A 22,445-nucleotide genomic window follows, 5' to 3' on the forward strand; every position below is an offset into this window, starting at 1 on the left:
CGTGGCTCAAGCTGAACGGGCAAGCTGGACAGCGTGGGTGAGGTTGCATCGTGATCAGCGTCCTAGGCCGGGTCCGCCACCGGCTCAGCGTCACCCTACCGCTCAACAGTGACAACAATCTTGAACCTTCGTCCTGGCTCGGGTCGTTGCCATCGTGAATACAAACGGATGCAAGAACAAGTCAATTGTTACATCGTGACGCCAGAGACTAGATCTGCATGCTCGACAAGCCCTTCTGAATCCCACCGACGTTTGTACCCTGGGCGACGCTGAAGATGCACAATCGGCCATCGACACCGCTGGTGCTGACCTGTTCAACGTTCTCTTTGCCTCCCGCGAAGGGCCTGACACTAGTAATCGTATTCTGGTGGGTGGTGTGCAGTTCTCCGTCCGCAGCGACGGATGCGCCCGCTACAGCACCCAGAGCACCGGCGACGCTGCCACTCGTCGCGGGCGCAGGGGCAGAGGACCCACCGCGCGAATCGGCCGACTTGAATCGGTTGAACGCTTCGTTGTTGAGCCTGCCCGGGCCAGCCAGGCCTGGGGCCTTCGGGGGAGGGGGAGGAGGGGCACCCTTCGAAGCAGCCGCACCGGCAGCGTCGAGTGACTTGACCAGCGTCCATCCGGAGGAAGCATCACCTTGGAAGAGGACGGGTTGGCAGTCGTGGCCCGCAGCGATGAGGGAGGTCTCCGACACAAAGGTCAGCGTTACATACGGCAGCGTGGGGGAGCGGATGACGTGCGTAGCTGCCGGGGGCTGCTCCGGTCCGGCTGGGTAGACGACGGTCAAGCTCGAATCGTGCCCGACGAACGCCAGCACATTTCCACTTGGGCTGAACGCCACACCGTGCACCCATCCGCCACTGGGAGTGCCGAACTCGCCGCATACCGTGCCAAACGGCAGGCGCTCACCCCACACGCTACCGGGCGGTTTGGCATCCACACCCTTGATGTAGGCGCTGAACACGCGCGCCTTCATGTCCGCACACCCTGCTGCCAGGAGCACGTTGTTCTCGTGCCAATCCAGGCTCAGCACCGTGGAGCGAAGAGGACGCTTGATGTGCTTAGCGACCCACCAATCGTTGTCCTCCTCGAACGAGCAGATGCTGATGATGCGGGCACCGGAGGCGACGGCGAACTTGTCCTCGTTCGGACTCCATCGGACGAAGGTAGCGGCGCGGTTGAGACGAAGGAGTACGAGCGTAGGCTTCCATACCTGGGCACCGGTTTGGGCGTCGGGTTGGAGCTGCCACACGTAGGCATTGCGGTCCTGGGAACAGGTGACGATGCGGTTGGAGGAAGGGGCCCAGTCGATGCCCGTGACGAGCTTGTCGTGCTCCGCGAGCGAGTGCTCGAGAGTCCATCCGGAAGAAGACTGGGCGTAAATGTGCACAACGTTCGAGTTGGGCGAGACGGCCACTTTGGTGCGGTCCGCGTTGAAGGCGTGCGCGGTCAGAGGGCCGAGGGAGAGCTGGTGGACTTGGCTAGCCATGGTGGAGCAGATGTGGGAGGTCGAGTAGGTTTGGATTAGATGGAAGGACTAGCAGTCGACTCCCAGTATTGTTTGAAGATGATGGTGAGGAGGTCGGAGAAGGATGGGATTGCGAGATGAGCACAGCCCATCCGAATCGAGAGATGGCCCATCCGCACACGCACCTCGTCATTGCGCCCAACACTCCGCACATCGCTCTCGATTCGGCGGAAATTTTGGAACAAAGACGCAAGTGATGGCTTAACACAAGGACGTCTTTTGCAAATCGGCTCCGATCTGACCGCAAAGCAATTTTCGCTTGGCCCATTTCTTCCAATCCTTTGACACCCGGCACTTTCAGCATCTTCCTCTCCATCATCTCGTCATCATCTCCCTCATCATCCCAAATGGCGTCCGCTTCTCGACTCGGCAGCTCGCTGAGGCTGCTCTCCCAGCAGGCTTCCGCCCTCGTCGGTCCAAGTACCGCTTCTCGCACCCTCACAACCTCAGCGATCGCCTCTGCAGCAGCGAAAAAGCCCGCCTCTGTCAAAAAGAAGGCGGTGGTCAAGAAGAAGGCTACCCATTCGGGCCCACGATCGTCCGGTGGTCGTCGCAAAGGAGGCGCTGACTCCACCACCGGTCTTTCCAAGACGTCCGAGTTTCACGTCGATGCACCGGACATGTCGCACCTGCCTTTCCTGCACGCTGAGAGCCTTACATCCACCTCTGCCGGCCAGACGTTCGCCTTCAGCGACCAGACACTTGCGGCATTCAAAGCGTTCGGTCTGCCACAGGAGCTCGAGCGCGATCTTGCATCTCAACCAAAGCCCCGCTCGCTGGTGCGTCAACAGACGCTCGATCTGCTCGACAAGCTCGACGCAGCGTCCAAAGGGAAGAAGGGGTTGAGCGTGGTGCTCGACGGACAGAGGGGGAGCGGCAAGTCGACGTTGTTGGCGCAATCGATTGCGTACGCGCTGGACGACGGGTGGGTGGTCGTGTCCGTACCGAGGGCAATCAACCTGGTCAACTCGTCGACCATGTACAGCTACAGTGCGGGCCACAAGGCGTACTTGCAACCGGAAGCGACAAAGGCGTTGCTCGAGGCGACGCTCAAGGTCAACGGTGGCGCGCTGAAGGGGATTAAGACGACAGTGGCTGTCGATGTGGACGGGTCCAAGGTGGAAGCGGGAACATCGCTCGAGGCGCTTCTCAAGCGTGGGATCGACGAAGCCGCGTCCGCCTCCGCGAGACAGACCATTCTGGAAACGCTGTTCACCACCCTCGCTACGCAGACCGAAGTTCCCGTGCTCATCGCCGTCGACGACGCACAAGCGCTCTTCCGAACATCTCTCTACAAAGATCCGGACTTTATCAACCTCGAGTCCTTTGAGCTCGGTCTCCCTCGCGCCCTCCTCACCCTCCTCACCACCCCCACCCTCACCCGCGGCGCAATCATCTCCGCCCTCTCCACCACGCACACCGAATTCCCTACACCACCAGAACTCACGCTCGCCCTCTCCCCCTCCACACGTCCGATCACACAAGCCATCAACGCGTACACCAAGCTCCACCCGCAACACCTCGAGCACGCGCGTCTCGCCGCTAAGTACGCCGAAAAGATCGACACCTCCCAGCCGCTCTCCCGCTCCGAGGCGGCAGCCATCTTTGCGCAGCTCAAGGACGAACGTCGACACTGGAGTGCGGTCAACGACGAACTGTTCATGGAGAAGCTCGTCGAGTCGAACGGCAACGCGCGGATCTTCAGTCGAAGTCTCGTTTCGACCCTCTTGTAGATGCACCACACCGCAACAACACACAGTTCAATCCCGACGAAATACAATGTGTGAATTGAGTTCAGAATGGACCAGGGGGCACCTGTCGAGCGTCCACCACGTCGCCTCTGCGCATGAGCGTCTTGATCCTCGTCAACTCGTCCGTGAGCACCTGCAACTGATCCATCACCTCGGCATTCTCCCTCTGCTCGAACCTGGCCAATCTCGCCAGCAGCGGTTGCAGCTGCCCTTCGATATAGCGCTGCATCTTGTCGTTCAACCCCGCTAGCTCTGTCAGCAGCTTGCTAGGCGGAATAACCTCTGCGTCGCTCGTACCAGGAGCGGGGGTGATGAGCAAGGCATTTTCCTGCGCCAACCGGTCCTTGAACGTCAACACCTTTTTGTACTCCTCTGCGAGCCCATCGACTGCTTGACGATGTTCCTCCTTGAGCAGTTTTACTTCCTCAATGAGTCTTCCTCGCGCAGTCTTCCATTCCGCCCCGAGCAACTCATATGCCTGCTCGACACGACTCCGCTTTACACGTTCGGTTCCCAATTGCTCCTCAACCTCCCTCACCCGCGTCCCCCACTCGCGGCTCGCCCGGCCTAGATCGCGACACTCCGCCTCGGCCTTGCGTGCCCGCTCGAGCGCTTCCACCACCTGCCGATCTTTCCGCGCTAGAATGGTGACGGAGGAATCGTTCTCCAGACGTGCGCGGCCGAGCGTGGAGCGCATCTCGTCCGCCGCCGCTTGGTGGCCGGCAGACTGCGCGCGGACGGTCGATAGGGCAGTCCGGGTGGCGGAGAGCAGTTGCTGCGTCTCGGCGAGCTCGGCAGTGAGCTTGGCGATCACCGCGGTGGACTTGCCCGTGCTAGGCGAGGACGGTTGCGGGGTGGTGATGGGGGCCGCGCGGGCGAGGGCTGCTGTGCTCGGCGAGGGCGTGATTGGGGCGGCACCTGATGATGCGATTTTGCTCGGCGTGCGAGGCGCTGCAGCTGCTGCAGCGCCCTGGGTCTGTTCGGTTTGTGTAAGAGGTGCAGCGAGAGCGACGACAGTCGACCGCTCTGGCGTCTTCGGTTCGACACCTTGAGCGGGCGCTGCGAGCGCCTTTGCCTGCGCTGCCTCTGCAACAGCCTTCTCCCGCTTGAGCGTCTGAATTATCCCCATCTGCTCCTCGCCCTGCTTCCTAAGCTCTGCGATCACCCCGTCTTTCATCCTCCCCTCCGTTCTCAAATGCTCCAGCTGCGTCTTGAGCGTCTCGACCTCGACCCCGTTGAGTCCGTCCCCCGACAACCCTGTGGGGATGTTTGACATGCTCACGTCGAATACATTGTCCGCGCTGACGTCTGCATCGCCATTCGCCAACGGTGCAGTGCGTGCTTGCTCATCCTCGGCCACGTCGTGCAGCAGCTCGAGTCCGAGCAGTGTTTCTTCGATGCCTGTCGTCCATAGTGAAGTCTGACGAAGCGGTAGATGGAGTGTGATGTTTCGACCACGAGCCAGGTCGTGCAATGTTGATGCTTGAGTTGATGTCAACCTTCGTGTTGTCGCTGGTTCGAGAAGTATGATCTTCAGAGTGCTGATGGAGAGCAGCGCTTCGAGAAACGGCTGCATGCTGTTCGAAGGGGACCGTGCCGATCCAATATACACGCCTTCCGCGCCGGTGGACGCGATCAATACCGCCAGCCCTGCTACATCCACTCGATCCGAATGGACGAGTTCTGTCGTGTGCTCTGACGTGGGTGCTGGCCGCAACGATGCTCGTCCCACCAGACCGTGAGCGTGCTTTGTCGCCGCCTCCAAGGCCAGAGTTGTGAATGCCAGATGTACAGTTCTCCCCGCAATCCTCGACCCCGTCTGCTCTGTCGATGCGGGCGAATCGACCATCGCCCAGCTGCCCGACGTGGTCATCGCCGTCGTCGCCTGAAATGAACTGGCACCACTGACGCTCCCCGCCCCCCTGAGACGCGACATGAACCCGCGCTTGCCCACACTCCCTTGTTGGAGCGACATACGCTTGTCATCCGCGTCTTCGTACTTGCTTGCCTGTGAGCGCACCGTTGACCGGGTAGAGGCGGTGTTGGTCGATTCGGTGAGTTTTTCGCTGCTCCGTGCCGTTGGTGGTGACGACTCGAGCGTGCGCAGGAAGGGCATCGCCCGCTCGTCTGCATCGAGCAGCAGCCATGTTGAGCACGAGGCTGGCGTGTGGGCGGGTGCTTTGAGTCGACGCGACTTTGCCACAGAAGAGCCTCGAAAGGGCACACTGGAAGGCCCGCTGTCGTGGGAAGAGGACTCGGCTTTGGACGAGCCACTGGCGGTAGAGGGGACGGCTAGTGCGGCCATGGTGACTATGCCGGTCTAGGATGGAGCATGAGTTGGGTGTGAAAGGAATCGAGCGGCTTGCAGAGTGGGATCCCTGATGTGCTGAATCGGGGTCGTTGGACTGTGAGGGAGAGCTGGTGGTCGGGTCTGTCGAGACTGAGACAGCTGATGAGGGTTTCGATAGGTCGGTCGACCGCGTTCCGTCTATGCAGGTGACAGATCTACCCGTGCGCTGAATGCGCGGTCCTTTGTCCCTTCCGATCGCTGCTGACTCGGTCGAAGAAGATTCTGCTCAAGGAGCGTGTGTGATGGGAGAAGCTCAAAAGCAACGACAACGGACCCTCGAAAGCCAAATCTCGAGACCAGACCCTTGAGTTCGCTGGCCGTGCCGCGCGTCAGCGGTGCGTCCTGCGTGTGCGTGAGCCTTCCAAAAATTTAGGGACAACAACACTTCGAAGCGAGGCAGCGCCGAGCCAGAGACCAACACGAGCAGCCGTCCTCATAAATTCCGCATTGGCGAAGCAAGTGACCCTTTAACATGTTTCGAAAAAGGTTCTCATGAGACTTCTTCTCGTCGTCCTTCATCCTTTGCTTCGCCCTGCCTTTTGAACACCAGAACGCACTCGTCGCTGGTCTGCATCTCGAGAAAGCAAAACTCAGGCGTGCGAACCACAACCACGGGGAATAGCAAGAATAAGTTGACTTTGACAGAGACGGAATATTTTACACGCGAGAGAGCGGCGGTAAGCGGTGGAGCAAACTATGCTTCTTTTTTGTTGAACTTCACACAAGACCAATCACTCGGTCTTGGTCTTCAGGGAGCACCACCCTGCGCGAGTCGCATCTTCTCCTGCTCGAGCCTCTGATAGAGCAGCGAGACGGCCATCTGGATGTTCGGCGGTGGGCCGGTGATGGTGACGAGCCTCTCGTTGCCGCTGCCGCCAGCGGCGATGCCCGCGCCGGGCTCCATGATCTTGATGTGACTGGCGCTCATGCTGCGGATCTCGTTGATCTTGGAGCCGCCCTTACCGATGATGCAGCCCACCAGGTCGTTGGGGATGAAGATTTGCTGCGTTTGCGAGCCGGGCGGCAGCTGGGGTGCGCCACCGGCACCGGCAGGCGCGGCGCCGAAGGGAGGGGCGGGTGCACCGTAGCCGAATGCCTGCTGAGGAGCAGCATATGGGTTGCCGCCGGGGGCGGGGGGACGGGTCGATGGACCACCGGCGGTGGGTCGGTAAGGGAGGTTGTTGGCGTTGCGGTCCTGGTGCTCGAGCAGGATGGTGCCGACGTAGTAGACGGCAATGTGAACGGCGTCGGCGACACCCGAGATAGAGAGGACGCGCTCGGTGGAGCCGGGCAGCATGGCTTCACCTGCAGTGAGACGGGCACCCGAGGCCTCCTGGATCTCCTTGATCTTGGAACCCTGCTTGCCGATGACGGAACCCATGCGGGAGTTGGGGACGATGAAGCGGATGGTAACGGATTTCGAGCCAGGGACAGACGGCTGGTCAAAGGGCTCGTCGTTGATTCTGCGAACGATGAGACCGAAAGCCTGCAGGAAGAGAGAGGAGAATGGGAGTCACCGAGGAAAGTCTTATGGTCAGTGAGTGCTCGTCGAAGTTGTATGGGACAATTTCAAGCTTGACTCACCTTGCTGACAGCGTCAAGAGGACCCGAAACGGTCAAGATGCGCTCGGGGTTGCCTTGAATGATCTCGCTCTGCGTGCGGGCAAGGAAGGGAGGAAGAGGGTGAAAGCAAGATGGCGGTCAGTCTCACGGGCCTTTCTTTCTTTGATCATGTGTGCCACGACAGTCAACTTACAATATTGAGACGGGCGTTGCTCTTGTCACGGATTTCGTTGATGTGCTTGCCGGACTTGCCAATGATGATACTGGCATCGCTGGTGACGATCAAGGTTCGCATCGAAATCTGGGTCGCCTGCGTCTCGGACGAGTCGCCGACGCTGCCGGCGCTGTCAGCGACCTGATCGCCATCCTGATCGTTGGAAAGCGCGCTGGTGTCGGCGTTGTTGTTGTCGCCATCTGCAGTGACATTGCCGAGATCAACGGCGTCCATCTCCTCGGGCTTTCCGGAAGCGTCGGAAGCCATCTTCTTGGTGGTGCTGTTGCTCTGGCGGTCGGGTGAGGCAGGGGTATCGTTACCGTCGTTCTTGGACTTTGCCTTGACGTTGGCGTCTACGTTGAGGCGCTTGGCTTCTGGTTCGGGGGAATTGGAGGAGTCTCGATCGCGCTTAACGACTGCTGACATGGTTGGATGAGGAGGGTGAGAACCAAAAGGGAGGCTCGAGTTGATCAGTAATCACGGTCCAGCCTGGGCTGAGGCACTGAAGGAAGGAGTTTGAGGTGGAGGTGAGCTGCGGCAGTGTTTGAGTGAGGAGGTTGTGAGGACGTTGTCGAAGTCCAGGAGTGTGAGAGGAAGAGTGGCGCGGGATGGAAGGCGGAATTGCGTACGACTGTAGACAGTGGGCGGCAATACAGCGAGGAGCCATGTGTGAGGGCCGAAGTGGAAGGGAGGGGGATTGCAGACGGTCTAGTTCAGCGTTTGTATGAAAGGAAGAGAGGGATATGATGGTGGAAGATGATGGAGCCGGGCTCGATTCGATGTGTCGTGGCAAAAGGATGGCGGTTCTGATCCCTTCCAGAATGAAGCGATTTGCAACGCTACAGCCGATATGAAATTGTTGCAAGGATGCAGCTTGGCTTGCGAAGAGAGGATCGTGCGCTGAGACCAATCAGGCTATCCAGAAGCCGCCGCAGCCGAAACCTGGACGTGCTCGGGGGATCTAGAGACGAGAATGATGCGGTGATGACTTACCTTAAGTGTGTTGCCGTATTTTGCGAGAGGCTTCTTTTAGGCCGGGAAAGTGTCGACTGAGGACTGCTTATATCAAACAAGCACGATGGTGGTGGGACTGCCCTTCGAGACGATGGAGTGAATGGTGGGTCGAGAAGAGGCACCGAAAAGCGACTTGGTCTGCGCCTGCAATTGTAGCTGCTGACGGGGTCGAATGCGCGGAAGAATGTGTCTGGTCGACGAGTGTAGCGAGGGCTCGTGGATGGTCGAGGTCGGAAGGTGAAAGAAGCGGAAGAGATAGAGTGCCAGTAATGGCGGCGTGGAGAAGCGTGGAGATGGATGGTGGTGAGGAAGATGGGAAAGAAGAATTGGCGACGAGGAGGATGGTGAGGTGGAGCTGTGCCGCTGCAGGTTGCTACTAAAATCAGAACCAGAGCAAACAAAGGAAGAGAGCCAGGGAGCGAGGCTCGAAGCTGGCTAGCTTCATTTTGCGCAGATGAAAATATTGCGTGGGAAGAAAGACTCAGCTGCAGCTCAGTCGCTGCGCGCCCGTTCGAAAGCGGGAGAAAGCCAAAATCGAGTCGACGCTCGCCCGCCTTGAGAACGGCCAATTTGATCGTAACTCGTTCAAAATGTGCGTCGGTGTTTGCAGGATGAAAGCGCAGCGCAACCTTGCGCTCGCCAACTAACCGGTGAACTGATGATCGTGCGCACAGGCTCTGAGCATTCTATCCATCTCACACTCTCATGTACCGCGACGCTGCCTCCCGAGGATACCTCAGAATCATTTAACGATGTTGGGGAGGCCGATTTCGGGAAACATGCCGCGCCGGAATGCTCTCCACCAACACCAGGCCGACCGAAGCGATGCAAGACCCAACACCCATGGCTTTGAACTGACTGAGCTCTTTGACCACGAGCAATGTCGAGAACCTTCGAGCTGCGACCTCGCATGACCGCAGGCCATGAGCTGTGGGATCTTCTCTCGATGATCACACTGGTCGGGTGAGCCGATCGGTCGGAACAAGGCGTGGGAATCGCCTTTCGGACCACATCCGAATCAAAACGAGTCATCCTTGCTGCGCAGCTGTCCCGATGGCCGTACGCACGTGAGACAGGGTGGTCGTGTGTGATTGAGAATCGATGCTAAAATACAAGGCAATGCGAGTGCCTGAGAATCGTCGTAGGATATGCGTGTGGTGTTTGGAGTATTCGTCCTCTCATCTGCGAACAGGAGGAGCGCCTGCGCCATTCGCGCTTGTCGAACCTCCTCGTCCACGCCGCGCTTGCGCTGTTGATTACCGAAACACAAAGATGAAGATTGTCAGCACTCATCGCAAATCTTGTAGTCGTCGGCACTGGAAGCGACCCACCTCTGAGAATCGTCGCTCGCCCACGGGCACTTCCGATACCTCTGCCCTTCATCGCATTCGGACCGATGCGCTTGAACATAGGCGCCTGCTGCAGCATGTCTGGCACGATGATGAAGCGCAGCATATTGCCCCGGATGTAGACGTTTTCGAGATGCGACTGCTTGCCATCGGGCGCTGTGACGGTGATGTCCTTCATGGCAATGTTGAAGTTGTCCTCGGCTGTATGAACAAAGGCACAGATCAAGAGTGTCAGCGACTTCCTTGCCCTTGCTTCAACTCTGTTTAGCGCGAGAGGTGAAGACGTACCATCGTAGAGAGTGCCTCGGTAGGAAGCTCCGCCCTTGAGCTCGACGGTGATGACGTGGCCCACCGCCTCGTGAATGAGCTTGACTGGGATCCCGATCGTACCCATGATGCTGCGTCGTGTGATCTTGCAAAAGGCACGGATGAGGGCCGAAACGTAGGATGACAGGGGGCGTGTGAGAAGGACTTCTTGGACGTGCGTTGTCAAAGGCGTTTCGCGAAATCCGAACATTTGGTATCCCGATCTGCTGCGCGCGGAAGGGCCGATCCAACCACACCGGGGGCAGTGATTTTGGATTCATGCTTCAACACAAGCGTGCCGATGGAGTCGGACCGCAACGCAGCGCAAAGGCCACGCACAGCGCTCGCTGTCGGTATCGCAATCTCGACCTTCGCAAAGTGTGTGTTCTGGTCGGAGCCCTGACCCATCGCTCATCCTGCTCTCTCTTCCATCACTTCTTCTTGGATCGGCACTTTCATCGTCAACACTAACGACAATCGACGATGGCTTTCTACAGCGCAGGCCCACTCTCTCCAGGCTACAACACCACCTCGGCCTGGGGAGGCAACGACAATGCCGAAGAGGATCCGTGGGGTGCCAATGGCGCCTCTTCATCCTCTGCAGCCGCTCCTGCTGCTCCCTCAGCAACCTCTGGCGGCTTCGCAGACACGTCTCCCGGCGGCAACGGCTTCGCCTCCTATTCCGCGCAACATCAGCAGCATAGGCAGCAGCAGGGATACTTTGGAGGCGGCAACGGAGCCGAAGCAGATGCATACGCAGGCGGGTCGATGGACAACGGCTTCGGCGCGGGACGGGCTGGTTTAGAGCGTGCCGACTCTGGTGGATTCGCTTCCGCTTCTGGTGCGTCGGGCCAGTTCGGGGCGGCGACCCAATCGCATCTGCCAAACGCACCCTCATCCAGCACGCATGGGTCTGCGATCAGCACCGCAGATCAGCCACCTTCGCAACAGCCACAAGCACCAACCTCGCCCACCGCAGCAGCTCGTGCTCAACCACAACAGCCGCCGCAAACGGGAGCCTTCCCATCGGGCGTCAGTTCTCAGTACCAACCCACCTCCTCCGTCACGGGAGCTTCGCGCTTCCAATCCCACACGCCCTCCACGCTCCTCCCGCACGAACCGGCCGGCTTCTCCTCGCACACGTCCACCGACTACGGCGCGGCCCCTCGCCAGCTTGCTCCTGGCTACCCTCTCCCCGCTTCGAACTACACCATCCCCGCCTACTCGCCCTTTGCCCGTGTCGACTCGCTCTCCACCCCGCGTCGCGAGACCGTCGAAGACATGTACGGCGTCCCCGAGAATTTCTTGGAAGTCGAAGTGCGCAATCCCCTCACCCACGGTGTAGGTCGCAAGATGTATACGGATTACGAGATCGTCACGCGCACCAACATCCCAGCGTTCAAGCTGAGGTACAGTGCGGTGAGGAGGAGGTACAGCGATTTCGAGTACTTTAGGGATATTTTGGAGAGGGAGAGTACCAGAGTCAACATCCCGCCCCTGCCAGGGAAGGTGTTTACGAATAGGTTCACGGACGAGGTGATCGAAGGGAGGAGGGAGGGACTGGAGAGGTTCTTGCAGGTGGTAGCGGGTCATCCGTTGTTGCAGACGGGGAGCAAGGTCATGGCTGCTTTCTTGCAGGATGCGGGCTGGAGCAAGGATCAGTGGTTGTAGCTTTCAGTCGAACTCGTTATGGCTTCATCACGCCTCAAGTGTGAGCGGACGTCAGCTCGACATGTGTGACAAGTGTCTCCGTATTGACTGTGCAGCATTGTCACCAAGGCAGCACCTTTGAGGATCAGTCCGAATCATCGATCTCAATGACATCGACCTCTTCCACGCCACTCTTCCGTGGCGACGTGCTCGGCCTAGCCCCCTTCCTAGGCGAAACGGACTTGCTCGCCCTCGCACTCCTCCCTCCCGCGCCCCTATCCACATTCAGCTCGGGCTCGCTCTCCGTCTCGCTCCCCATATCCTCCTCCGTCGCCTTCTTTTCGGGCTCTCCACGCGGCACATCTTCCTGATCCACATCCATCTCCTCGTCCTCTTCAGACACCAACAGCTCATAAACACTATCGATCTCCTCTGGACTCAACACGATATCCACCAGATCACCCGCCACATCTGCGATCGCCTCCAGCAGCATCGACACCCTATCCAGCCCCTTGACACTCTGCTCCACCTGCTCTCGCACCCTCTCCTCCCCTTGTCCCTCTTTACGCAGTCCCGGCAGGATTAAAACAAGCAATTTGCGCTCGGTCGCGATCCAATCCGGCTCCGAGCAGAAAGCAATCCGTGAAAGTGCGACGACAAAGCTCTGCCGAATGCCGTTGAGCATGCTATACGTCTCGGGCTGGTCCAGCTTGTTGGCTAGGGAGATGCTTCCCATGCGCTCCTGTGCTTGACTCGAGGGTTCGAAGCGATGGGACTGGCCGGTGGCGTTGGGGAGCGGGTAGTTGTACAGCAGGTTCAGGAGGCGAACATCCATGACGATGCGTTCGGTTGCTTGGACGAGATCTGCGCCGGAAGGATCGGGGGTGGCGTGGGAGGATCCGCGACGGTATGTCGGCATGCGTGGCGGTAGTAGGAACGTTGGACGGCTCTGGAGCCAGACGAAGTCGGAATCGAGCGAGAGACACCGGATCAAGGCCGCGAGGAGCGCCGCGCTGTCGGCCAGGACGATGAGTGTGTCTGCTGAGCGAAGCGCGGCTTGCGTCAGGAACGTGAGGATAGCGCGGTGCAGATGATGCCATTCGCTCTCTGCCATGTCGAAGCGTCGGTCGACCAGATGCTTGACGAGCAGTTCGAGGACGGGGAAGCGAGCATTTGCGCGTGGCGCTGTCGAATGGTGACTCGACCGACTGGCTTCTCGAAAGTCCGATTTTGTTGCCAGGCATTCGTGAATCAAAGGAGCATTAGAGACCGCCGAGCTGAGCATGCGTACGACGTTGAAGAGGATGAAAGTAGATCGATCGGGGTGCAAGAGCTTGTGAAGCACGCCTGGTCGAGAAAGCAGTCGAAGAGGATGGACGCTCGACGTCAGACTCGCTTCAGGACATTCGCACATGGCGCGGAGAACTTGCACGGCCTCATGCAGCAGATCCTCGCGAGCCTCCGACGACAAAGTCCAGCTACCAAGCCCAACTCCGCCGCCCGGTTCCTTGGCTGGGGAGTCCATGTCTAGGTCGTCGTCTTGATGGCTTTCGTCATGCGAGACGCCGTTGCTGCCCGAGCGCGCTCGCGTGCCTGAAGATCGGCAATCAGCCACGCACTGAGCCAAGATCTCGCGCACATGGATTGGCGTACTATACTGTGCCCACTCCGCATTGAAGACCTCTTCGTCGATACCGAGAAAAGCCATCTCATCGCGCCTAGCTTCTTGATCCGTCTGGAGGCACTCGAGATCCAACCAGAATCTCGGCAACGTCGAGACGAGGCACGAAACCAGACGCAAAACGTCAGTTAAGAGATCGGTCTGACACAGTCGCAGTAGCACGCCGGCCATGACCATGAGCGAAGAGGCAATGGCGTGCGAGAGATGCATCGTCGCGGAAGAAAAGTCGAGCTCCTCGATTGCTCCACCACTGCCGTCGGCGGACAGTAGACGGAAGGCATCTTCGCGTTCCTCCGGCTCCAAGACCCTGGCGCTGCTGAGACTGGTGAGCAGCGATTCGACCGCCTTTCGGTAGCGAAAGAGCAGGAGATCCGGGCATCCTTGAACGAGATTGGCGGAGATGAGGCGGCTGAGTGTGCTGGTGCTAAAGGCGGAATCCTCTGTTGAATTTGGCGTCCTTGCGTGAGGTGACGAGGCAGATGGATTGAAGCGATTCGACGGATAAGAAGCAGGCGCAGCAGCAGGAGTCGATGCGTGGCTGAGCAAGAGCGAGACGATAGTGGTACGACGAGAAAGAATCTCGGACATCGCTGCGAGATAGTGGTGCTCCTTGGCTTTGTCTGCATCATGGATGGTGGCGGGCACTGGTGCGTTCTTTCTGACAGAGGGTGGCGGGTGGTCGTCCGCCATGGCGAAGTCATCATCGTGATCGTGCGCCGCCATTTGAGACTGGTCCCCGTCCCATACAGCCGGAGCCAGAGCGCTCGATTGCTTGGCCTTGGCTGAAGGTTTGACGGGCGACTCTCTCTGTTGTCGTACCTTCTCCTGTACAGGACCAAAGTCGGCAAAGGAGTTCTGCAAACCTCGGAAGGCTTTTGCCTTGGATGCAGATGTGGCGGCCGTGGGTGGCCGAGGAAACTGCGGCAGAGGTTTGGCGGCCGATCTCGTTGGTGTCCCAGGCTCCTCGCGGTCGACATCCATACCTGCGTAGCGTTGACGGTTGCCAGAGCTGCCGCTTCCGCCTCGGATACCAAAGCGGTTGGCCTTCGTCGGGGTTGTGAGGCCGGCTCTCACCTGGCTCTCCTGCCTCCTGTCGACGTCGCGAAGGCCTACAGGAGGCAGTCGCGCTACGCTGGAGGGCCATATCCGACGGCTGGTATCTTGTTCGACCCTGCGGAAGGCGGTCTCTGTCTCGAGTCGTTGAAGCCGACGCTCTTGATCCTTCTGCAAGCGATCGAGCGCGGCACGATGCTCCTGCTCCCGCACGACTTCTCGCTCTCGAAGCTTGGAGTTCTCCTGATTGAGCTTGGTCAAGTTCTGCCTGACCACAGCCACTTCTCCCGATTTGCGATACGCCTCTTGCCTAAGCTTGTCGACCGTCTCTTCTTGCGCTTTCTGTGCAGTTCGCAGCCTTTCCACCTCGGCACGCAGCTGCTCGAGCTCCTCGGTGTCGGCGCCAACATGACCTTGGTGCGCTGCGTCGGTGACGGTGATTGGATCTGGTGGCTCCTCAGAGATAGCCGAGGGTCGACCTCGACGTTGCGGCTTCCGTGCTACGTCCTGGTTGTGATCCGCATTCGATTGATGCGGCTGCGATGTTGGCATCTGCTGAGACATGCGGATTGCCTCCTCCTCTACTTGGTCGAGCGCATGGTTGCCCGCCCACCACTGCTCATCATCATTGTCGGCGAACTCTTCATCTCTGAAGTTGCGGACGATGACCTGATCTGGCTCTGGTTCGCGATACGCAGCGGCGACTCGGCTGAGATTGGAAGGTCCGGGATCCAGGCGTTGCTTCTTCGATGGCGGTTGGACGAATGTGCCGATGCGTCTTGCGGGTCGTGGTGGTTCAGCTTCAAGACGAAAGGTGAAGCTCGCATTTGGCGCTGCAGCGTGTGAGGCTGGCTGCTGGACGGCCTGAGAAGCAGAGTAGTTGGCTTCAGCCTGTGCAAGGCTCTCTTCGAGCTCCGGGTCGAGTAAGCTTTGATCATCGAAGAGAGAATCGAATTCGTCTTCGTCTGCGTCGGGTTGACGAGCGTAGGCCGACATCGTCTTGGCCCCCAATGGTGGACGAAGCTCGGCAGGAAGGCGAGGATGTTCCGGTATGGAAAAGGTGGGATCGAAGCCGCATGCTCAGCACTGGTTACAGCTTGCGTCTGAACGTAGCCCCGCGGTATGGAGCACATCCATTGATGCTGCCCCGGCTTCAATGCGTGTCGATGGTGTTGGCGGCGACGAAGCTGAGTCGAAGAGATTAGCCAAACGTCGAAAGGGACAAGCAAGCGAGAGAACAACACTTTCCCGCAACTCAGCTCACCAAATCGGACGGAAAAAACTGAGCCTCAACGCTGTCTCGCAAGAAACAACGCGGCGCGCGTAAGCTTGGACCACGCGTAAAGAGCCAAAAATGTGGAGTGTTCAGGCCGCTTTTCTTCTCGAGGTTGAGGTGGAGACCCTGACTGAGCTGGGGCCTCTTCTTCCTCCCACCTCCCACTTCGACTCTATCATCGGTCTCGTCATCGTCCATCGCTGAGCATTTCGAATCTGCTCCCTGAAGCAGCTTTAAACGCCTACTTCAAAGCTCAGCCGAAATCAACACCCTGTTATCCTCGCCACGATGGGCATCAAAGGCCTCACCGCCCTCATCTCCGACGAGGCGCCTGGCGCCATCAAGGAGATGGAGATCAAGACCTACTTTGGTCGCAAAGTCGCCATCGACGCCTCCATGTCTCTCTATCAGTTCCTCATCGCCGTCCGACAGAACGACGGCCAACAGCTCATGACCGAGTCGGGCGAGACCACCTCGCATCTCCTTGGCTTCTTTTACCGAACCCTCCGCATGATCGATTACGGCATCAAGCCCATGTACGTTTTCGATGGTACACCGCCTGACCTGAAAAAGGAGCTTCTCCAAAAACGATTCGGTCGCCGAGAGGAAGCGAGGGAGCAGGAGGAGGAACAAAAGGACGTTGCTGACGTGGAGAAGATGGACCAGCTGGCGCGACGACAGGTTCGACCCACGCGACAGCACAACGAAGAAGTGCGACACCTGCTCAAGCTCATGGGCATCCCATGTGTGATTGCGCCCTCCGAAGCCGAGGCTCAGTGCGCGGAGCTCGCCCGAGCCGGTAAGGTCTTCGCTGCAGGATCCGAGGACATGGACACGCTCACCTTCGGAACGCCGATCCTACTCAAGCACCTCACGGCGTCCGAACAGAAGAAGCTGCCTGTCCACCAGGTCGACCTGCCCAAAGCGCTCGAAGGGCTCCAGATGTCCATGGCGCAATTCATCGACCTTTGCATCCTGCTCGGTTGCGACTACCTCGACCCCATCAAGGGCATCGGGCCCAAAACGGCCCTCAAGCTCATCCGAGAGCACAAGACGCTCGAGAACGTCATCGAGCATCTCAAAGAGGAAGGCAAGAAGTCGGTCCAGATCCCCGAGCACTGGCCGTTCCAGGAGGCGAGGAAGATCTTTGAGAACCCCGACGTGCAGAAGGGCAAGGATCTGGATCTCAAGTGGGACACCCCGGATGTTGAGGGGATGGTCAAGTTCCTCTGTCAGGACAAAGGGTTCAGCGAGGACAGGGTGAGAAAGGGATGCGAGAAGCTGCAAAAGTCGTTGAGCCAGAAACAGCAGGGCAGGTTGGATGGGTTCTTTACCGTCAAGCCGGGATCCGCACCACCAAAACGCAAGGCGGAGGACGACAAGAAGAACGCCAAGAAGAAGGGCAAGAAGTGAAGCACTCGTAGCGATGTTTGCAATGATACCATTTCTTTTTCTTCCTAGGCTGTAGTCAACTGCATTGGTTGAGCACGACCGCTCGCACTTCCTCGCAGCCGGTCTTCCAACACGCTCGTCGTATTGGTCCTCGTCAGCCTATCAATCGTGCCACCCGCCATGTCCCGATACATAAAAGTCTGCTCCGACGTCCCCGTGCCATTCGCAATGTGCCCATCCACGAGCACCGACCGCGCCTCCCCTCTCCTGCTCGACAGCGTCGTGTGCGCCAACGCCGCCACTGGGTCGGCATGCACCACCGTCGTTTCGTCGCCCACCATCTGCCCGAGAGCTTCTGTGCTTGAAGTGGGAGAGATCCTCCGAACGGTCCGGTCGAACTGCTGCGTGACCTGCGCGTCGAAGCTGCTGTTGGACAGGTAGGATGCAACGTAGAGCGGGTAGTTGTAGTCCAGCTGCACGGCTTGTACATCCTGCAACCCTGCGTCTGACAGAATTTGAAGATCGTCCCATGACCAGCTGCTGTCGATGGAGCTGTTGTCGAAGACGACCGACCTCATCCAGCCGTAGCTTCTCTGATCGTTCGTCTGAGCGGTGGCGTTGACGTATCCCTCGTTGCCATATTGCGCCTGCTGGTACCAGCCCGCTAGGTACTCTTTCCCAGATCCAGTCCTGATGCTACTCACGACGCCGAACTTCCTGCTCCTCCGCAGCCCGACCTCGTACGTCAGCGACCCGTTCGTCGTTGGATCGCCTTCCATCGTCCCATCCACCCACCCATCCACCTCGTCCCCACCTTCCACCCTCACAACCTCGCCCGTCGTCCTCTCGCCCGACTCATCCAGATACACCTGCACATTCCCACTGACAAACCATCCCTCGCCCACCGCCCCTCCCGTCTCGCCACTTACCACCTTCACCACGAACTCATGCACCTCTCCATCCGTCAACTTCCCCAACCAGGGCGTGATATCCACGTTGTAACTCGGCTGATCGAAGCTCCCCCAATTAGCGTTTGGTCTCCACAGCAACGGATTCACCCCACCGGTAAACACCACCGGGTAGGGCGTCACGAAGCCGGCGAACCTCCCGTCGATGTGCAGTTGCACCTCGCGATACGTCCCATGACCGAAGTAGCCTGCGCTAGATAGCGAAGGGGTGAGGAAGCGAGTGGGGAGGTTGGTGTACCAGAACTCTTCGTTTGCCGTTCCCGATGCGTAGATCTCAACGATCGCTCGGGCTGCGTTTTGTGGGATCGTGAGCGATGTACTGGCGTTGTTCACCCCGGTGATGAGGAAGACCGAGTTGGCCGTTTGTAAGCGCTTCGATAGGGGCAGTACCAGATCCGGAGCCCTCTCTGCGAGCGGTAGAGCTGCGACACTTGCACGTCGACGATGCTTCCCACCTTGCCCAACCACGCCGTCGACGGAAGCAGTGAGGCTCAACGTCACATTCAACGCCCCCGTATACGTTTCATCCACAATGTTCGGCAGGTCAAACACCACATCCGCCCTCTGGCTCCACAACGACCAGTATCGTCCCACATCCTTTTGGATGTCCCAATAGACACCCGTGCGGGTGGGCTCCGGATTGTCCAGTCGCATCACCTCGACTCCTTGCCCCGTGACATTGTTGCCGATCCACACCGTGCCCAGTCGGTCGAATTGGCGTCCTCGGGTCTCGCCGTGGATGTCGAGGGTGAGACCCGTCCAGCTGATTGGATCCGCACAGGGGGTGCCGGAGAACGAGACCAAGGGGTCGAAGAGGAGGTGCGAGGTAGAGCCGTAGCTGTTGGCGAAGGAACGATTGACTAGGGTGACCGAGCAGGAGATGCCGGAGTGGGTGAGGATGGGCGCTGGTGGGTGGATCTGGAAGCTTTCGGAGAGCGGTGTCGAGGTTGACTGCGGCTGCGGTTGACCGTTGGGCGGGGTTGAGCTGGATGTATCACCGCCCGACTGGAACATGGGTGAGCTCCAGATCGACGGGATCTTGAGCTGCTGGCTGAGCTCAACAGCACCGATGCTTGCGATCGCCGTCACTAGCAGCGCATACTGTGCGAGACGCATCTTTGACGATGAAAACTGCGACAGGGTTGTGTTTGTGAGAGGCCGGCGCTCTATTTATACCCTTCACCAGCGTGACTGGCCCCAGATCTCGACGGAATGCTGACTCTCGGGCCGTCACCAGCCTCGCTAGACCTTGCGCCGAGCCGCAGACACCGGCTTCTGTGTGGTCGGTGTGGAAGGCGTTGGTTGCGATAAGAACAACAACACCGGCAACACCACGGCCTACGCTAAATTGACGTGCGTCTCGGCTAAATCTGGGGGATCGGCAGGATGCGTCTTCTCAGGGTTCACTCTCTCGGCAACCTCAACCATAAACCGAGCGCGATATCAGGATTGAACCAAAGCTGTGATTGCTGGCACCTACACACGGGAAGCGACCCAGATAGCGCCTCTGCACCCGGCCGCAATAACCGCCGACAACAAGGCATGCCCTGCCGCCTGCTGGCTCTCGTGCTCCACCGCAGTATCCAGATGTTCCAGTTCATCATCCCTGAACTCCCGTATGATATCGCTCAGCAACGGCAAACTCGGATGCACGTCCTCCTTCTCCAGAATCGTCTTCAACTCCTTCAACTGATCATCGTAGTGTTCGCCGATGACGCTTTCGACGGCCTCGGTGCAGGCCATGGCGCTCCGTGGGCCCAGCAGCGCGGTGACACCGCCGAGCACGCGCCCCGCCACGGACCATACGGGCAGCAGCGCCGATGGTCGAACATTGTGCTGTCGCAACAACGCACGCATCACCTCGAGATGCTTCTTCTCGGTCTGCCACATTTCTTTCGACAAATCGCGATTCTTGACGTCACCAAGCGCTCCGAACATGTCTGCTTGACCTTGGTAAATCGTGTTGGCCGCGATCTCGCCAGAGTGGTCGACGCGAAGCATGTCCCGGAGCGCCCGAACCTGGGATGGCGTGAGAGAGGCGAGCGAGGGAGTGGACGTGGTCGCTGCCGAGTCGGAGGTGGCCGAGGGACTGGTGTAGGCGTCGGATGCCAGCGGGCCCGTAGAGTGGGAGGAGTGCTGACGGATCTGCTGGAAGACGGCGGATACCGGCAAAGCGCGAGGTCGCGATGCAGTGTGCAGGCCTCGCCGAGGGGTGGTGGAAAAGGATCGCGATGTAGGCCACGGCGCACTACTGCGAGTGGTGGTGGAACCTGCTTGACGCATAAACGCGTTCTTGACAAAGCCAAGCTCGTTGATGACCTCCAACCCCGTGCTCCTGGCCCAGACCACACCTCTGCCGACCACTTCCTTGGCTGCCGTCTTGACCAGTCCATCCCTCTCTCTTTGCTGCTTCCCGCCATCCGCCTGCTGGCTCAGTGGCACAGGTGTACCAGCATAGAGCCAATGCAGGTGGTCTACAGCGGAGAGCATCTTTTGGTTCTCCCAGTATCTGTCCCTCGCATAGCCCTTCAGTGCATTGTACGAGCCGAGGTCGGCACCTGCCCCCAACGCTGATCGCAATGTGCGCGAAAGCGAGCGAACGTCGGCGATGCCCAAGTTGAGACCTTGTCCCGCGAGCGGGTGGATGGTATGCGCAGCATCGCCGACGAGAACAGTGCGTCCACGGCCAGCCCCCTGCCCAGCTCCCTCCGGTGCGAGACCGACAGCGGCCATGGCACCGGCGAGCAAGCCGGACGGCAAGAGCGAAGAGCTATTGAGCGACGCGCCAATGTATGCATCTGCATGCTTGAGGTTGAGTGGGAAGCTGGCGACGCTCTTTGCATTCAGTGAGAGCACCTTGGGTGGCACTTCACCGGTGCCGCTCTCGGGTAGAGGCTCGCCTAGCCCACGCTCGACCCATTCGGCTGCTGTTGGGATCTCTGCGTCGAGCCAAGACCAATTGCGCTGAACGTTGTCCGGAGTAGGATGCTTGGTGTACTGCACCACGCGCTCGAACAGCCGCTCGATGTACGACCAGGGCAGACGGAATGCTGCGTCGATCAGCTTGGCGAGTGGCTCGTCAGCAGATCCGGCCGTCTCGCGGTGGAGCAGGGTCAACGCAGCGGCGACTTCGGGCTCGAGCGTCCACACCAACGACCCTGTCGAGTCGGACAGTGGGAGGAAAGCGATCGTGCCGCTAGGCAAGAAGCGTTGGTAGGCTGTGAAGCTCACCGGTGGCTCACCATCTTCGATGCCGCGACACCGCAAGGTGCCAACCAGGCCTCGTCGGTCGTACGGCCAGCCATAGTCGCCGATGCCTGCGTATTTGCGAACAGGAGAGTTGGGTCCGTCCGCACCCACGAGCAGCCTCGTCTGAATTGCGTCGCCTGTCGAAAGCTGCACGACAGGCCAAGGATCCTGTTCGGCAGAAGCGCTGTCTGCTTCCGTCTTGGAGGCGGCAAGGATGGATTCGACTTTGGCGCTGTCCTGGATGCTGCAGATGTCTTTGCCGGGTCCGTGCTCGAGGTATTGCAGCATAGCTTGCTGGAGATTGCTGATCTCGACCATGACGCTGATTTGGGAAGATGAACCTGCAGCATCGGAAAGGTCAGATGAGTCAAAGTCGAGGAGAGCGCCAGAGAGACCGTCCCAGACGCGCATCGAGTTGACGGGGCGAAGGCGGTGTTCCACCAGATACGGGTAGACGCCGATACGTTTGAGCCAGTTGAGGTTTTCAGATGTAAGTGAGATGACGCGGTTCTCCCAGTCGAGACCGTCAGCCGAGGATGTCGTGGCGGACGAGAATGCCTGGCTCTGTGAGAGATGCTTTGCGCGATCGGCAGACCACGTTCTGAGGCGACTCAAATCGGAAGCTTCGATAAGGGTGATTGGGTGGGCGTTCGAAAGGCCCGGTGAGCTTACAGCTCCTGAAGCAACGAGATCGCATGCTAGACCGAGACCGACGACGCCTCCTCCGACGACCACAATGTCAGAGTCGATGTTGTGCGAGTATGGCGATGTAGGAGCGGCCGTGGCCAGTGCACGATGTGGGCCTGCCTTGGACGCAGAAGATGCCGTGAAGTGCTCTCGAGGGAGAAGCCGAGAAGGTCCTGCCACCGCATTCCGCGTCGCTTGAGTCGATGCTGCCGTCAGTCCATGTCTGAAAGATCGTGGAGACGCCGGTGGACCTGCTGCAGGTGTGCGGGAGGAGCCGGCCTTCGAAAGGGACCTTGCTGCCGCCGCGAGCGGTCCTGCCGTTGTTGATGTGCGTGCAAGCCTCGACATGGTGCGCGCAGAGGCTACCCGATGCCTTCTTCACTCAATGTATCGAGAGTCTAGTTGATGGTC

The 22,445-nt window shown here is 59.2% G+C and overlaps 10 protein-coding genes across 10 annotated transcripts; 3 read left to right on the plus strand and 7 right to left on the minus strand.

The window, feature by feature from the left end:
- Positions 1 to 208: 208 nt before the first annotated feature.
- PSEUBRA_004774 (WD40 repeat) lies at positions 209 to 1,492 on the minus strand (the record flags this gene model as incomplete). Its single annotated transcript, XM_016438266.1, has 1 exon — positions 209 to 1,492. One exon carries the CDS (start codon positions 1,490 to 1,492, stop codon positions 209 to 211), a length of 1,284 nt encoding a protein of 427 aa, XP_016290743.1.
- A 386-nt stretch (positions 1,493 to 1,878) lies between these two features.
- Positions 1,879 to 3,264, plus strand: PSEUBRA_004775 (Ribosomal protein S23/S29, mitochondrial; the record flags this gene model as incomplete). Its single annotated transcript, XM_016438256.1, has 1 exon — positions 1,879 to 3,264. The coding sequence occupies one exon, from the start codon at positions 1,879 to 1,881 to the stop codon at positions 3,262 to 3,264; it is 1,386 nt and encodes a 461-aa protein (XP_016290744.1).
- A 61-nt stretch (positions 3,265 to 3,325) lies between these two features.
- On the minus strand, positions 3,326 to 5,587 carry PSEUBRA_004776 (uncharacterized protein; the record flags this gene model as incomplete). Its single annotated transcript, XM_059465366.1, has 1 exon — positions 3,326 to 5,587. One exon carries the CDS (start codon positions 5,585 to 5,587, stop codon positions 3,326 to 3,328), a length of 2,262 nt encoding a protein of 753 aa, XP_059320451.1.
- Positions 5,588 to 6,380: 793 nt separating this feature from the next.
- On the minus strand, positions 6,381 to 7,835 carry PSEUBRA_004777 (K Homology domain, type 1; the record flags this gene model as incomplete). The annotated part of the gene is made up of 3 exons (XM_016438277.2): positions 6,381 to 7,118; positions 7,217 to 7,285; positions 7,389 to 7,835. The coding sequence occupies 3 exons, from the start codon at positions 7,833 to 7,835 to the stop codon at positions 6,381 to 6,383; spliced, it is 1,254 nt and encodes a 417-aa protein (XP_016290746.2).
- Positions 7,836 to 9,601: 1,766 nt separating this feature from the next.
- On the minus strand, positions 9,602 to 10,166 carry PSEUBRA_004778 (Ribonucleoprotein LSM domain protein; the record flags this gene model as incomplete). The annotated part of the gene is made up of 3 exons (XM_059465367.1): positions 9,602 to 9,672; positions 9,755 to 9,973; positions 10,061 to 10,166. 3 exons carry the CDS (start codon positions 10,164 to 10,166, stop codon positions 9,602 to 9,604), a joined length of 396 nt encoding a protein of 131 aa, XP_059321563.1.
- Positions 10,167 to 10,561: 395 nt separating this feature from the next.
- Positions 10,562 to 11,749, plus strand: PSEUBRA_004779 (Phox homologous domain protein; the record flags this gene model as incomplete). Its single annotated transcript, XM_016438250.1, has 1 exon — positions 10,562 to 11,749. The coding sequence occupies one exon, from the start codon at positions 10,562 to 10,564 to the stop codon at positions 11,747 to 11,749; it is 1,188 nt and encodes a 395-aa protein (XP_016290747.1).
- Positions 11,750 to 11,873: 124 nt separating this feature from the next.
- PSEUBRA_004780 (uncharacterized protein) lies at positions 11,874 to 15,458 on the minus strand (the record flags this gene model as incomplete). The annotated part of the gene is made up of 1 exon (XM_059465368.1): positions 11,874 to 15,458. One exon carries the CDS (start codon positions 15,456 to 15,458, stop codon positions 11,874 to 11,876), a length of 3,585 nt encoding a protein of 1,194 aa, XP_059320452.1.
- Positions 15,459 to 16,026: 568 nt separating this feature from the next.
- On the plus strand, positions 16,027 to 17,151 carry PSEUBRA_004781 (XPG N-terminal; the record flags this gene model as incomplete). Its single annotated transcript, XM_016438285.1, has 1 exon — positions 16,027 to 17,151. The coding sequence occupies one exon, from the start codon at positions 16,027 to 16,029 to the stop codon at positions 17,149 to 17,151; it is 1,125 nt and encodes a 374-aa protein (XP_016290749.1).
- A 44-nt stretch (positions 17,152 to 17,195) lies between these two features.
- On the minus strand, positions 17,196 to 19,214 carry PSEUBRA_004782 (Peptide-N4-(N-acetyl-beta-glucosaminyl)asparagine amidase A; the record flags this gene model as incomplete). Its single annotated transcript, XM_016438309.1, has 1 exon — positions 17,196 to 19,214. One exon carries the CDS (start codon positions 19,212 to 19,214, stop codon positions 17,196 to 17,198), a length of 2,019 nt encoding a protein of 672 aa, XP_016290750.1.
- A 360-nt stretch (positions 19,215 to 19,574) lies between these two features.
- PSEUBRA_004783 (Ubiquinone biosynthesis protein Coq7) lies at positions 19,575 to 22,382 on the minus strand (the record flags this gene model as incomplete). The annotated part of the gene is made up of 1 exon (XM_059465369.1): positions 19,575 to 22,382. The coding sequence occupies one exon, from the start codon at positions 22,380 to 22,382 to the stop codon at positions 19,575 to 19,577; it is 2,808 nt and encodes a 935-aa protein (XP_059320453.1).
- Between the last annotated feature and the right edge of the window lie 63 nt (positions 22,383 to 22,445).

This window comes from Kalmanozyma brasiliensis (assembly GCF_000497045.1).
Source record: "Kalmanozyma brasiliensis GHG001 unplaced genomic scaffold PSEUBRA_SCAF4, whole genome shotgun sequence".
NCBI lineage: Eukaryota > Fungi > Basidiomycota > Ustilaginomycetes > Ustilaginales > Kalmanozyma > Kalmanozyma brasiliensis.